At 38.9% G+C, this 15,317-nt stretch overlaps 1 protein-coding gene across 2 annotated transcripts in view; it reads left to right on the top strand.

Annotated features, from left to right (window-relative positions):
- Positions 1-13,272, top strand: part of EDA2R (ectodysplasin A2 receptor) — a 43,277-nt gene extending 30,005 nt beyond the window's left edge. The window contains exons 3-7 of one of the 2 annotated variants that reach the window (XM_011966771.1): positions 7,575-7,753; positions 8,299-8,384; positions 9,991-10,155; positions 12,661-12,717; positions 12,890-13,272. In XM_011966771.1, coding sequence (XP_011822161.1) covers positions 7,575-7,753; positions 8,299-8,384; positions 9,991-10,155; positions 12,661-12,717; positions 12,890-13,272 — 870 coding nt within the window. The remainder of the gene's footprint in view (positions 1-7,574; positions 7,754-8,298; positions 8,385-9,990; positions 10,156-12,660; positions 12,718-12,889) is intronic. The other variant, XM_011966778.1, reaches the window with a different exon arrangement.
- Positions 13,273-15,317: the final 2,045 nt, after the last annotated feature.

Genomic DNA, 15,317 nt, shown 5'->3' with positions numbered 1-15,317 from the left:
AATATCCAGAACCTACAAAGAACTCAAACAAATTTACAAGAAAAAAACAAACAACCCCATCAAAAAGTGGGCAAAGGATATGAACAGACATTTCGCAAAAGAAGACATACATACAGCCAACAGACACATGAAAAAAATGCTTTCTCTGTTTCTGTGTTTGTTTTCTCTCTTTTTTGTCCCTCTATTTGTCTTTTCTTGCCTTCCTTGTGTTACATGAACATTTTGCTTGAGATTTCATCATGATTTATTTGTAGTTTTTTTGAGTGTATCTCTTTATATCATTTTATTAGAGGTGGTTCTGAATATTACATGAAAAACTAACACGTTACTTTTTCAGTGTCAGCTGGTATCAACATTTTGCCATTTCAAGTGAAGTATTGAAATATCTGTTCCATTTAGATTCCTTTACTTTCCCCACTTTTAAATATCATTGTCACAAATATCAGATTAATTTTTGTTAAAGTTGCTTTAATCATCAACTGTGATTTATAAAATGTATGAAGAGAAAGACAGTGCATTTTATACACCCATAGTTTTTCTCTCCCAGTGTTCCTTCCTTCCTGATGCACCAAGATTTCTTCTTTTATCACTTCCACTCTTTTTTAAATCATTTCATTTCTGTTTATGAACTCCCTTTAGCATTATTTAAGGGTAGGCCTACTAGCAACTCATTATGTTAGTTTTCCTTTGCCTGAGAATGTTTTTATGTACCTTCATTTCTGAGGATACTTTCACTGGATATAAATTTGCAGTTGACGGGTTTTTTTATTTCAGTACTTTAAAAATGTAGTTCTTCCTTCTGGCCTCCATGGTTTCTGATAGAAACACACTGTCGTATCATTTGAATGGATGTTTTTCTATAGATGATGTCATTTCTTCTTGGCTATTTTCAATATTTTTTAGTTTCTTTAGTTTCAGAAGTTTTATTATGATGTGTGTTAGTGTGCATTTCTTTGGATTTATTCTATTTGGGGTCTGTTAATCCTCTTTAACTTGTAGGTCTTTTACCAAATTTGTGAAGTTTTCTACCAATTTGTTCGAAAATATTTTTAGATAAACATTTTTAAAATTTTTATTTTCATAAGATTCTGAGAATATGATTGTTTTATATTTTGTTCTTGAGACTTTGTTCATTTTGTTTTATTTTGCCGTTTTCTCCCTGTTGTTCATATTGCATAAATTCTATCGTTCTATCCTCAAGTTCACTGTTTCTATCATCTGTCTCTTCTCTACTACTGAGCCCATCCAGTGAGTTTTTAAAATTTCTGTCATTTTATTTTTAATAATTACCATCTGCTTATTTTAAAAAAATACTTCTATTTCTTTGATGAGGTTTTCTATTTTTAAGAGAATTTTAAATTGTTTTTTAAAACATTGTTATTATAGGTGCTTTAGAATCCTTGTTCAATCATTCCAACATCTGCTTTATCTAAGAGTTGCTGTCAGTTAATTGACTTTTCTCATTCGTGTTGTGATTTTCCTTATTCTTATTTTCATGGGTGTTTTTTCATTGAGTTCTTGACATTTTGTCATTTATGTCAGGAGACTCAGGGTCCTATTTAAATCTTTTACTTTATCAGGCAGCCATCTGTTTAGGTTTAGCATACAGGTTTTAGCCTATGTTTGTGAGCTGCAGTTCTAAAGACTATTTAATTTCCAGGACCTTTGTAGTGTGATTTGTAATCTGTGGGGTTTATCTTTGCTGCCTCAGGTATAGAAGATTTCCTGGGCCAGGTCACTAGTCCATCTAGGTCAGCATAAAGAAGTGTCTGAGTTGTGGAGTCAAAGAACATTTCCCATACTGTACTACTTGTTATTAGTAGGATACCACTTGCCAGTATACCCCAGCCACCTGTTCCTATGTGGGGGAAAAGAATCTCAGACCCACCAGACAAAGAAATATTTGAGCTGGGTACTTATGGTGGAATATCTGGTGCCCCCTGTAGCCTATTGTCTCTAGTTGTGGGTGGGGAATCTCAAGCCCATGGGGAAAAGGCTTCTCAGGCAAACAATTTGTGCCTCAATTTTGCTTATTTGTGAAACATGGATTATAATGCACCCTTATAAGGTTTTATAAATAAACAAGTATATACATTCATGAGTGTGTGGAGTTTTGTATGATTGATTCAATTATTTAGTCACAATATTCAGAATAGCATCCTCACACATTGTAGTTGCTTCAAAAATGTTTTCTGAGCTAATCAATAAAATAAAAGGGAGTGCTAACCAATTAATCAATCAATCAGTCACTCAACTTATTGGTTAACTTTCAATAAATGCTTGCTTGCTTTTGTCATTTCCTTCTCTAGCAAGTGAGTAAGTCAGGAGTCAGGCACAGGTCTTCTGATTCCATTGCTATAGACAGAATAAAAACTTGCTTTCCAGAAGAACAATACCTAAAGTTCATCTGTTCGTTGAAGGATTATTACGTTCTAGGCATGGTGACAAGCACTACACACAACCCACACACAGAGCTATATATGTATCTCTGTGTTTGTGTGTGTGTGTGTGTGTATCTGGTTAAGAGACATCCTTTATCTAAATAAGAGCTGTTTGTGTTTCTTTTTCTGTGAATGTACGTTTAGTTTCTTATAAGGTTGTTGTTGTTAATTTATACTAGCTCTGTATTTTAGGAATATAAATCTTTAGTCTGTGATATGGTGTACATCTGTTTACTAGTTCGTTATTTATCTTCTAATTTTGCTTATGGATCTTTTACCCTGAAACTTTGTAAAATTTTTATGTAATTAGATCTATCTATCTTTCCTTTATTGATTCTGGACTTTGAATTGCAGTTAGAGAAAATTTCTCCACTCCCAGATTAAAGAGAAATTTATTTATATTTTGTTTTGGTACTTTTTGGTTTTAATTTTTATCTATAAATTTCTGATCTATTTTGAATTTACTCTGGTGTATAGTGTGAGGAATGTATCTAATTTTATCATTTTTCATACTGTCATTCAGTTATACAACATAACCTATTTAAAAAACCAGCTATTCTCCATTGCTTTGAGATATTCCCTTTGTTCATTTGGTCAGCTCATGTAATCTTAACAAACCTATAAGTTAGATAGCATTATTTACAATTGGATTGACGAGAAAATTCAGGCCCAATGACTTGTCCAAGGTCACATTGCTGGTCAGTGATAAAAGTGGGAGTTACAGATAGGTCTTCATTACCGTGGATCAGGGATTTTCGTCACTACATTATATTTCCTAATAGTTTGACCCTCAGCTCACTGTTTTAAGCAGATATGGAAGCTATCAGCATTCCAATGGTGCACATAAGTTAGCAGAGATTACAAGAAACCCTTTGCCTTTTCAAGAAACTTAGAGTAAAATGGCTAGCGCTCATATCAGATCCCATTGGCAGATGGGATCATTGTGAGTGAGGCTGCAAGGCATTGAGTAAAACCTGAGTGGGCAAACACAGGGACAGAATGGCAGGAGTATTTAGAGCCTGCCTGATGCTCACTTTTTCCATCTCCTGGGAAAGTATAACTTAAATATTAGTTCAGGTAATACTAACTGCTGTAACAAATACTAAAGTTTGGTGACATAACAGGTTAAAGGTTTATTCCTGAATGTAATTCCAATCCATGTTGGGGAGTAGGAGGATTCTTCTCAGCCATTGAGGAAGCCAGGCTTATGGGAGCTCTGTATTTTTTAAACAGCCTTATTAAACTACAGTTCACCTACCAGGCAATTCACCCATGTAAGTTTACAATTCATGGTTTTTTGTATACTGCATTATGATTTTTAAGGTTATGGTAAAATATATAATCTCAAATTTGCTGTATTAGCCACTGTAAGTGTATAATTCAGTAGCATTAATCATATTCACAATGTTATGCAACCATCACCCCTTTATTTCTAAGACTTTTTATTACCCCAATACAATCTCTGTATGCGTTAAGCAATAACCCAATTTCTCCCTCCCCAAAGTACCTGATAGCCTCTACTCTCTATCTCTACAAATTTTCCTATTCTAGATATTTCATATAAGTGGAATCATATTTTTTCATGCAATTACCTTTACCAGAGATATTTACTCTTTGTATGGCTTTGGGTTACTGTCCATTGTCTGTTCATTTCAGCCTGAAGGATTCCCTTCTTATAGTCAGGTCTAGTGATATCAATCAGCTGTTGTTTATCTAGGGATATTTTAATTATTCTTTTATTTTTGAAGAAGTTTTTTGCTATATATATAGTTCTTGGTTAACAGTTTATTTGTTTAGGCACTTATATATGTCATCTCACGGACTTTAAGTCTCTGCACTTTGTGATGAGAAATATGCTTTGAATCTTACTGAGAATACCTTTACTTGACAAATAATTTCACTCTTCATTTTCAATATTTTCTTTTTGTTTTCAGCTATAAACATTTTGTTGATAGGGTATCTCAGCACGGGTCTCTTTATGTTTACTCTGCTTGGAGTTTCTTGAGCATCTTGGATGGGTAAATTTATGTCTTTCATCAAATTTGAGAAGTTTTAAGCCATTATTTCTTCAAATAGTCATTCTCGTTCCTCATCTCCCTATTTTTTTTCTGGGAATCCCGTAATGCATATATTGGTCACCTGCATGATGTTCCACAAGTTCCTTATGTTCTGTTTACTTTCTTCTCCTCAGACTTGATAATTTAAATTGTCCTACATTCAGGTTTGCTCATTTTTTCTTTTACCTACACAGATTCTCTAGTGAAGTTTTCATTTCATTTATCTTACTTTTTAGCTCCAGCATTTATGTTTGGTTCCTTTTTACAATTTTTCTTTACCAATATTCTCACTTTGTTTATACAGTTGTTTCCTGATTTCTTTTAATTCTTTCTCCATGTTTGTCTTTGAGCAAATTTAAGACGGTTCTTTTAGTCTTTGTCTACTAAGTGCAATGTCTGGGCTTCCTCAAGAATAGTCTCAGTTCTTTCTTTTTCTTGCTCCTTTGAATGGGCCACAGTTGCCTGTTTCTTTTTACACTGTGTGATTTACTTTTTGTTGTTAAAAACTGGGCAGTTTTGTATTGTAATGAAGTAACTCTGGAAGTTAGATTCCCCCTCTTCCTCACATTTACCTGTTTCATTTTTGTTTATTTATTTTTTTTCTAGATTTGTGTTGTTGAAGGCTATAGTAGTCCTTCTGTTATTATTATTATTATTATTATTATTATTATTATTTTGTTTGAGACTGGGTGTTGCTCTGTCACCCCGACTGGAGTGTGGTGTCATGGTTATTGCTGACTGCAGCCTCCACTTCCTGGGCTCTAGCGATCCTCCCAACTTAGCCACCTGAGTAGCTGGGACCACAGGTGCATGCCACCATGCCCAACTAATTTTTGTATTTTTGGTAGAGACAGGGCTTTGCCATGTTGCCTAGGCTAGCACTCCATTTGTTTAGGTGTTTTTCCAAACTATTTTTGTAGGGACTATTTTTTGTCGTGCATCGTCATTGAAACCTATGCTAATTTAACTCATGTTCAGCTAATGTTTGGACAGCAATTTCATTGAATGTTAAAAGTTAAAAAATGACAACAACCACCAAAAGAAAAAATAGTCACACACTTCTATCACATTTTCAGATTGGCTCTGTGCTGAGGCACTCCTTAAACAGTTAGCCAGATGTGCACTTAACTTAGGGATCAGCCTGACATGTAAGCTTTAGGTCTCCACTAGTATTTTGTGAGCATGTGTCTTGTATGCACATACCTTTCTAAATTCCTCCACATGGATACTTTTGAATGTCCTTATTTCTAAAGGAACCCCCGCCCAGCTTTGGCTTCCAGATTCAGACAGTCTGTTTTATTTCTTAATCCATAATCATTGCCTTAGGCATTGTGGTTTGTTAGTTTGTCTTGCAGCATCTTGAAAGAGTGCCCATCACTTTTCCAATCTGCATTCTGAATCGAGTAGAACATACATAAATACCTTATATCAGGCCTTCAAATAGCCCTCAAAGAGGTTAGGACAGACATACACAGTAATTTGTCAATAAGTTTTGCTTAGCTCACTCTGGAATCAGGTACTGAGGTCTCACACTAGGAATACAGGCTGAGACTACTTTAAGACTTACACTACTTTAGGATTGCCACTGCTCTGTGGTGAGGGATGTAACAAGTACAAGTAAAAATAGCAGAAAACTACTTTCCTATTATTTTCAAGTGGCTTTTTATTGATTTAACATTTACATGATTCATGTAAGCCTTTGAATGCTTTCCAGAGTTCTGACAACATTGATTATGACAGTTCCTGCTTGTTTTTCTGTGTTTCTTTGGGGGCATAAGAGCTTGAAGCTGCCCACTCCTCCATTTTATCTGGTTTCCTCTATCATTCTTAATATATTTATTCCAAGGTTTCCAGCGGTGTCAGCAAGCACTGGAAAATGAATGTATGAAGAAAATTTAAGTATCACACAGGACATGTTTTTGAGTCAGGCCTGGGAATGCAAACAATATTAGTATCCGTATTTCATTGGCTAAAAATGATGCACATGCCCCCACTTCATTGCAGTGGAGTTAAAGAATATAGGCTAGTGGTGTTCCCAGGAGAAATAAAAAATAGGTTAAGTGAACAACCAGCCAGCTTCTGCTACAACTAGCATACAATTAATATCCTTCTACAACTAGAGTTGTTTCTTTGAGAAAGAGCTGTGACTGGTATCAGGCAGGAACCTTGTTCCTGTTGGGGTTAGGCTGTCAGCTTTAATAATCTTTAGAGAAGATTTATTCCAATTTACTCAGTGTTGGGACTTCTGATGCCCAGAAATTGGGGGTCGGGGGGGAAGGAGTATGGCCAAACTTAGTACCAGAGCTGAGATAAGAGCCAACTAGAGTGTTTGCCTCTCATGTATACCATTGGCATTCAAACATTTTTTTACCATGACCTAGAGTAAGAAATAACTTTTTGTCACAACTCAATGTATACTTTCATGCATTTTATCTAGAAAACTTTTATAAAACAGTACTGATGTGGGTAGTGCTTATGACTATTTGTCAAATATTTCAGCTCCCCACATTCTGTCACATTGTAGAATTGCATTTTCTTGTACCCTTTGTAGTTATTAATGATGATGTGATATGTACGGCTAAGGACATGTGAGTAAAGCACTATGGGTCATTTTTGGGGGAAAACTTAAAGAGCTTGTACACAGTTCAGAATGTTTCAATCATAAAAGCACAAAAATAAAGCTTCTGTAACCCTGGGTACCCCATTGAGGATGATGTACTGCAGAGTCCTCAGGAACCCCCTGGTAGGCAAATATGATGAGTGAGAAATAAACTTTTATTCTTTTAAGACACTGAGATTTAGGGTTTGATTTTTGCCATACTACAGCATAGCCTATGCTGACTGATACAAATACTTAGCTTTACTTCATTCTGTATACTCTTATAGTTGATATTATTATTCTATTTTGTTTTATTTTATCTTTCAATGCTGGCTGGAAGCTAGTGAATGGGTTTTATGACTTAGTAATGAGGTTGCAAGTTGAAAAATACTACTCTGTGCATGTCCACTTGTCCCACAGGTGATCCCATCTCCAAGCTCCTATAAAGCAATATTAACACCTCCCATCTCTCTACAGGATTGTGGTTATGGAGAGGGTGGAGATGCCTACTGCACAGCCTGCCCTCCTCGCAGGTACAAAAGCAGTTGGGGCCACCACAGATGTCAGAGTTGCATCACCTGTGCTGTCATCAATCGTGTTCAGAAGGTCAACTGCACAGCTACCTCTAATGCTGTCTGTGGGGACTGTCTGCCCAGGTGAGCCTGCTTTATGAGACCAAGCCTGTCTGGGCTTTTCTAGCTGTTGGAGGTCTCTCCCATCCTCAACTCTCAGAACCTAGTTGAAGTATTCTACCTATCAACATAATATTCAGTTTAAGCTCCAAGAAGAGAGAAGTGGTGTCTTCCCAAGATCCCTCTATAAAGTGCTTAGCACATTGTCAGTCACAGATGAGTACTTGACAGCTTTTTCATCATCATTCTCAGCCGAAGACCAAAGTTCAAGGTAAATCTCACTGTGGACTTAAAAGAAGCTATGATGTACTTGGTAGCAAAGCAGTGCACCCCTCTCTTGTGGAATTAGGTCTCCTTTTGGCTACAAGGTGTGATGAATGGGGGAAGAAGTAGAGTGTCTGTCTGGGTCTCTGAGTCAGAATAAGACACAGAGGCAGATAACTCAGAATGAGGGGTGGGCACTTACTTTCAGGTTGGCAAGATTCTTAGGAGCTGCTTTCCCAGGACGAACTGGTCCACGTTCATTGCTTGTTTGATCACCCTGCCATTTCTAATTGCTCTGAACACAGGTTCTACCGAAAGACACGCATTGGAGGCCTGCAGGAGCAAGAGTGCATCCCGTGCACGAAGCAGACTCCCACCTCTGAAGTTCAATGTGTGTACCCAGTTCTCTTCTTCCCTTTTCTCCACATTCCATGGGGTGGCAACAAGATAGGGTAGTAAATACTTCCCCTATCCCCTCATACCTTTTCATGTAGAGTAGCAAGGCAATCAGATTAGAATTCTCGTTTTACAACATATTATTTTTGCAACTCTGTGCAAATCATTCAATCTCATTGAACCTCATTTCCCACCTCTGAAAAAAGGGTGAGTCATGATAATCATTTTTCTTCATACTTTCTGTGGTGGGTGTCTAGGTCTAATGATAAAATGGATATTAGGAAGCACTTTACAAATTATAATATTTGTACACTTATGAGGTATTACTATTATACAAAGTATATAGGAGCCCTTAGAGCTGAGGACTTGTAAGAGGCTGAATGAAGAACCAGGGTCCAATCTATGCCTATATCACTATCCATTTATCAGGTCATCTGTCTTTTTTGTCTACCATCTATTTGCTTACTTACTATTTTAAAATTAGTGATATATTTTTTAAATCATGAAAAATTTCAAACATGTAGAAATATTTTTTAAGTGCAGAAAAATGTAAAATTAAAATGCAATTACCCAGCATCTATCCAAAGTTAATAAATCATAGCATTTTGCATATTTGCTTCAGATTTTTTAAAAGATTGAAGATTCCACAGAGGTAATGGAATTCTCTTTTAGATTCTCGCAGAGTCCTGTTACCTCCCTACCTCCTCAGATACAACCACTATCCTGAAATTGTATGTATTCTGTTGGTAGGCTATGCTACAGTAACAAACAAACTGCAAAATTTCAGTGAATTTATACAATAAAAGTTTATTCTTTTTACTGTGCAAAGACCTTCCTACATCATTTGACCATGCACTCTAGACCATATATCTTCCAGGTCGATGATACAGGGGAAGAGATGGAGGAGACATATTGGTTCTTAACTGCCTCAGTCTGGAAGTGACACATGTCATTTCAACTCACAGTTCATTGGCCAGAAGTACTCTTATGGCCTTACTGCAAGGGCATAAGGGGAACACATGGGAGTATGTGGATAATTGGTGAGCACCATGCCTCTGCCATACTCTCCACTAATGTTTTAATACTTGGGTTCTTTTGTGATATATGTGCATATTCATAACCGATATATGCTATTATTATGTATTTTATAATGTTTTATAGAAGCGATATCAAGCTCTATGTTCTGCTTCTCAACTTTCTTTTTCCCCTCTATATTATTCATACTGATCCATAAAGGTCTCTAAGTGTTGTAAAATTTTAGGGTTATATCATGATTTGTTTATCTTGTGCTCTACTGATGAATGTTTTAGCTTGTTTCCATTGATCTGGATTGTATAATTAGATGTGGCATAGAAAGATCATAGGATATGTGCATCTTTGATTAATTGTACTAATTTGTACATACCAGCAGTATATACAAATTCTTTTGCCTTGTTCTTCATGATTTTGCCTGCTCTAGAAAGAAGAAAAATGAGCATAGCCACCCTAATAGGGGAAGGCCCTAGGGAGAAGGGTGACAGCCTGAGGAAGTCCAGGCCCAGGGTCAGTGTGATTGTTTACTGCCCACACGAACTGACTTCCCCCATTTTTCTGTCTCACAGGTGCCTTCCAGTTGAGCTTAGTGGAGGCAGATGCACCCACAGTGCCCCCTCAGGAGGCTGCACTTGTTGCACTGGTGAGCAGCCTGCTAGTGGTGTTTACCCTGGCCTTCCTGGGGCTCTTCTTCCTCTACTGCAAGCAGTTCTTCAACAGACATTGCCAGCGTGGTAAGGGTGGCTGTTTCATGTTTCACATGAATGAGGAACAAGGCTCTTATTGGCAGAATAGAGGAATGTTCTGGGATTGAGAGATAATGGGCCTTTTCTACTATGCTTGAAAACCCCATGAATAGTCTTCTGTTGGCCTGGGGAACTATCTGGGGCTGCAATAGAAAGCATGGGACTTCAGAGATTACCGAAGCCAACCTGAGAGTTTAGAAGACCTGGTTCATTATGTTTCAGGGGTTTTTAAAGGAACATGGTATGGTGGGAAACCCCTCAGGAAAGGAATCTGGAGACCTAGGTTCTACATTTACCTCTAAATCACCATGAAACCTTAGACAAGTCATCTAGCCTCTTCAGACCTCTTTCTTCTTAATCTTTAAGATAAGAGACAGGATTGGATTTGTTGATTTCTGAGATTTTTTTCCAATTCTTTATATCTATACTAGTAGGTATAAATTATAAAGCATGTCATGAATGAGGAAGGCTCGGCTATATCTGAGATACGACTGTAATAAAAGTGATTGAGGTCTAAGGCAACTGCTATTAGTATAATAACTTCACAAATGGGGATAACTGAAAGCCCTATGTCCAGAGGAGTCGGCAAACCTAGACTTTTTCCCTCAGATAATACTGATGTCCAAGAGGTCTAGTCCAGTCCGTATCAGATGGCCATGCAAAATTCCAGATGGAAAATCATATTTAAAGTCACAATAACATTGTTATTTCTATTAAGCACAACTTTAGCTACTAGACAAGAATGGGGGACAGAAAATCCAGCTCACTGAGGGAAAAGATGGAGGAGGTGGGAAGGTGGCTGGTCAGGACCAGGCAAAGAGTTAGAACTCCAGCCAAGAGTACCAAGGTTCAGTGCAGCTTCAGTGCCATTAAGGGAACTGAGAGTTAGTCAGGGACACTGAAACAGGAACTCAGATCAGAGAATGAAGTTTATTTATAAGAGGGAGGATAAAATTCACTAGATAAAAGAGTGCTAAGGACTCCTTTTCATCTTTGTGTCCAAAGCAGCAGTATTTGTGTGGGAAGATCCTGCTAACATAAATTTGCCTTAGTCAGTTTGGCTCTGGGGCCTAGCAGTTGATCTTGAAAAACCCAAGAGGTATATTTGGTTGTGCCCTGGCTTAATTGGAGATGAATATAGCATTTCATGGGCTGCAGGATACACGGGGAACACTGTTGTCCCTTTATGATTTTTCTCAAAGTCTACTTCTTGCTAGCTCCTGGGATACTGTGACTCAGGGTAGACATTCCTGTTTCTGACTTTGGAGGCCAGTGTCCCAGATAAGAGTTGTTGCTTAGGCCCTGGATGTGTGGACATGAAACATGAACAATGAAGCATTTGGACTCCAGGGTCAAGAAGATGAAAAGGAGAGAATATCAGAGAGCTGCTTCCGGAGAGGAGAGATGGGTAACCCTTTTCTGCTCTCCTTCTATCCTGAAGATAATAATGTGGTAACCTGCTTGGAATATGAAGGCAGGCAGTTTCCTCACTGTTTTTATAAGGGGTAGGAAGGCTAAACATTTCCTCACTTTGGAAAACTGTTTTTCAGGAGTCACTGACTTACACACATACAGGGATGAGATGTATGTGTGAATTAGATCCAATGTAAGATTGCAAGAGAGAAAAGTAGCAACTGTGGCAAACTAGAGAGCACATCCCTTATCAAAAGGGGAATCCCACTACTTGGCTCCAGCTCTTTGTAACCACGTGGAAAAATTTAATGTTGCAAGATCTTCTACATTTTCAAGAAAATTTAGAAATCTGGATTTTTTTTAGTGAAATTGTGTAAAACATAGTCAATGAATTTGAATAAAGAACAAAATCACAACCAAAGCAAAGAGGCCAAACACATCCCATAGGTTCTCAGTTTGTGACCTAATGTTGAATTGGACCCATGCATAAGGGGGGTATTACTTTTCTATCATGGCCATAACAAATTACCACACATTTAGTAGCTTATTATCTCACAGTTTCCATAGCTCAGAAGTTCAGTAGGCTTAATTTGGTCTCTGCTTAGAGTCTCAAACAATGCCAAAATTAAGATATTAGCAGGGCTGTGTTTCTTTCTGGAGTCTCTGGGAGAGAATCTGTTTGCTTGATCATGCACAAAGGTGGCAGAATTCAGGTCTATGCAGTTAAAGGACTTAGGTCCCATTTCCTTGCCAGCTGTAAGCCTCTAGGGCCACTTACATTCTTTGACTCATGGCCCCCTTCTATTTTCAAAACTAGCAATGGTGAGTTCTTCTCATGCCACATCTCTCTGATACTCTCTATCTCCTCTGCCTTCCTCTTCTGCTTTTAGGGACACAGGATTACATTGGATCCATAAAGTAATCCAGGATTCTCTCCCTATTTTGAGATCCATAACCTTAATTCCATCTGCAGAGTCTAGTTTGCCATATAACTTAATGTACATAGACATAAGACCAGACCAAATGGCAAGGGAGACGGTATCAAATTCCTGTTTCCCACAAAGGTGTCCTTTTCTCTAGAGAAATTGATTATTTTCCCTGATCCAGTACCAGGTAGCCTCAATCTGATACCCGAATGTAAGTATGTTTCTGAACTGTGTCACCTCAGCCTGGTGCTACGTGCTCTAGTCCCCAGGGAGAGAAAGGGGAGAATCAGCTCCCAGACTTTTCCCTATCTTGTGCTCAGTACCGAGTGCCCAGTTGAGAAGAGCCCCTGCTTTTGGGTAACCCAGTGGCTTTCTGCTTCGAGGTGCAGGAGGTTCGCTGAAGTTTCAGGCTGATAAAACAGCAGAGGAGGAATCTCTCTTCCCCATGGCACCCAGCAAGGAGACCAGTCCTGAGTCCCAAATGAGTGAGAGCATCTTTCAGACCCAGCCACTTAACCCTATCCTCGAGGATGACTGCAGCTCGACTAGTGGCTTCCCCACACAGGATTCCTTTACCACGGCCTCCTGCGCCTCAGAGAGCCACTCCCACTGGGTCCACAACCCCATCGAATGCACAGAGCTGGACCTGCAAAAGTTTTCCAGCTCTGCCTCCTATACTGGAGCTGAGACCTTGAGGGGAAACACAACCGAAAGCACTGGAGACAGACTGGAGCTCAATGTGAACTTTGAAGTTCCCAGCCCTTAACTCTAATGAGGTGAGCTGGAAAGGTGGATCAGAAAAAATAAAAACAACAACAGAAAACAAAACAGAAATTAAGGACTAGCCTCAAGGAATTCCCCTCTGGAATATTATTGTTTACTAAGAGTGGAGGAACAGCAGCAAGCTAGGAACACTTGTGGGTGGAGGGGCAACAGTGGTGATGCTATACTTTTAAGCCAGATAGATATCACACTTCTGGGTCTGCAGCTGTCAGGGAACTGGCAAGGTTGTCATGACACCAGTCTCTCCATTCTGGCCTTTTTCAAGCTGTCTCAGGGCGCCACTATCTAATGGTCATATTCAGGTATCTCCCTTTATTTGTACAAGCAACATAGCACAGTAGAAAAAAATATATACAAGCCTTGTCATCTGGAAACCCTACATTTCAAATCAACCTCCATTCCCTAATAACTATACAAACCTTGTGCGTATATCCCTTCATTTTACGTTTTACAGAGGCAGGAACTGAGACACAGAGAGGGAAAGTTAGTTTCTCAAAGTCACAGAGCAAATTAGTGGGCTAGAACTGGGCAGGAACTACATTTTAGAGTTGGTCCAACTCCACCATTGCAACCATTTGATAGCCAATGTTGGTTTCTCAAAGGCTTACGTAGCATGAGGTAGAAGAGTAGATAGATTCCCAGTTTTCAACTAACCAAATATCTTGCACTGTTCAATTCTGTATTTCTTCAGTTAATACATTTTCAGCTCTCCCAATGTCTTCCCTGCTCCCTGCATCCAACCTAAGAAAATGTGAACAAATGTATATTTGAAAGTCATAAGTGATATCAAATTTGAAAGTTATAACTGATATCAAATCAGTCAACTTAGGTACCTTCAAGGTTATCTAGTCCAGTTCTTCTTCCAAGGCTTGGGTTCATTTTATAATATCCCCACTAAGAGTTTGTGTAGTCCTTGCTCACATACTTGAGGTGGCAGAGGGCTGACTACTACTCAATGTATATTACAACATATACAATTGTGACTGGTGGATTTGAGCTCAATGTAAGAAAGAGCTTTCCCTATAGTACCCGCCTATCCATCCTGGCTCTGTTCCTTGTGCCAGACAGACCTCATCAGTTTCCTGTGCTTTAAGATAGCCCTGCAGAGGCTTGAAGACAACATTGCCTCTCTGGAGAATACCACTTTAGGTTCTTCTAAAGTATGTGGAGCTTAGAACTAAACCCATCTTCAGGATAAATGGTTTCACCAATGTAGAATAGGGTAGAATTGTCATATCCCTATCTAAGTAATGTGTTTCTGCTATTTCATCCTCAACCATTGGCTTAACCTGTGATATTTGGAGGGGTAGAGAGAGAAGGGTACTCGTGACATTTACCCACATGTTTCTAACTTGATCTGCTCCCTCCCTAAGTCTCTTTGGCTCCTGGCAGCCAGTTGTTCTCTCTGGACTCTGCTTCCTTGTTGCTATACCACAACAGCAGCAGGGGCCTGAAATGTGGTGTCCGCAAGAGCTAATACTCTACAGATGTGGCATATCCTGTCCCATGCCACCAGAATACTCTACAGATGTGGCATATCCTGTCCCATTCACCAGGACTGATCTGGAGCATTTCTTGCTTCCCTGTTGTAGTCTGGGGAGCCAGATTCCACATTCATGGGACTACCAGACATGTTCCTAGCTCAACTTGATTATAGAGAAGAGGAGAGAGGACAGTGAATGAGGTAGGGTTTCCATGCCTGCATTTTTGGTCAGGTAAGCCTCTCAAAATTGTGTCAGCACATCTACCTAGCACTTTAGGGACAAAATCAAGCCCTTCTCCCCTTTTAGCTCCTCCACACAGCCTCCCTCCTCAACATACACACACACACACACACACACACTCTACACACTCACACACACATATACATACACACACACACGTGTTAATATCTATCTTGGGGGAGGCTGGTGCCATAATTCCCAAGCTCATGTCTCAGACTGCTGCGTTGCAGCATGAGGCAGGGCAAACATTTTCCCTTTAGATCCCTGGGGCCTCACCCTGTATTTGAGGTGCTCACCACCCTCA

Source organism: Mandrillus leucophaeus, unplaced genomic scaffold, assembly GCF_000951045.1.
Source record: "Mandrillus leucophaeus isolate KB7577 unplaced genomic scaffold, Mleu.le_1.0 Scaffold1191, whole genome shotgun sequence".
Taxonomy (NCBI): Eukaryota; Metazoa; Chordata; class Mammalia; order Primates; family Cercopithecidae; genus Mandrillus; species Mandrillus leucophaeus.
Note: the sequence above shows the minus strand (reverse complement) of the source record. Positions and strands in the feature narration are given on the sequence as shown.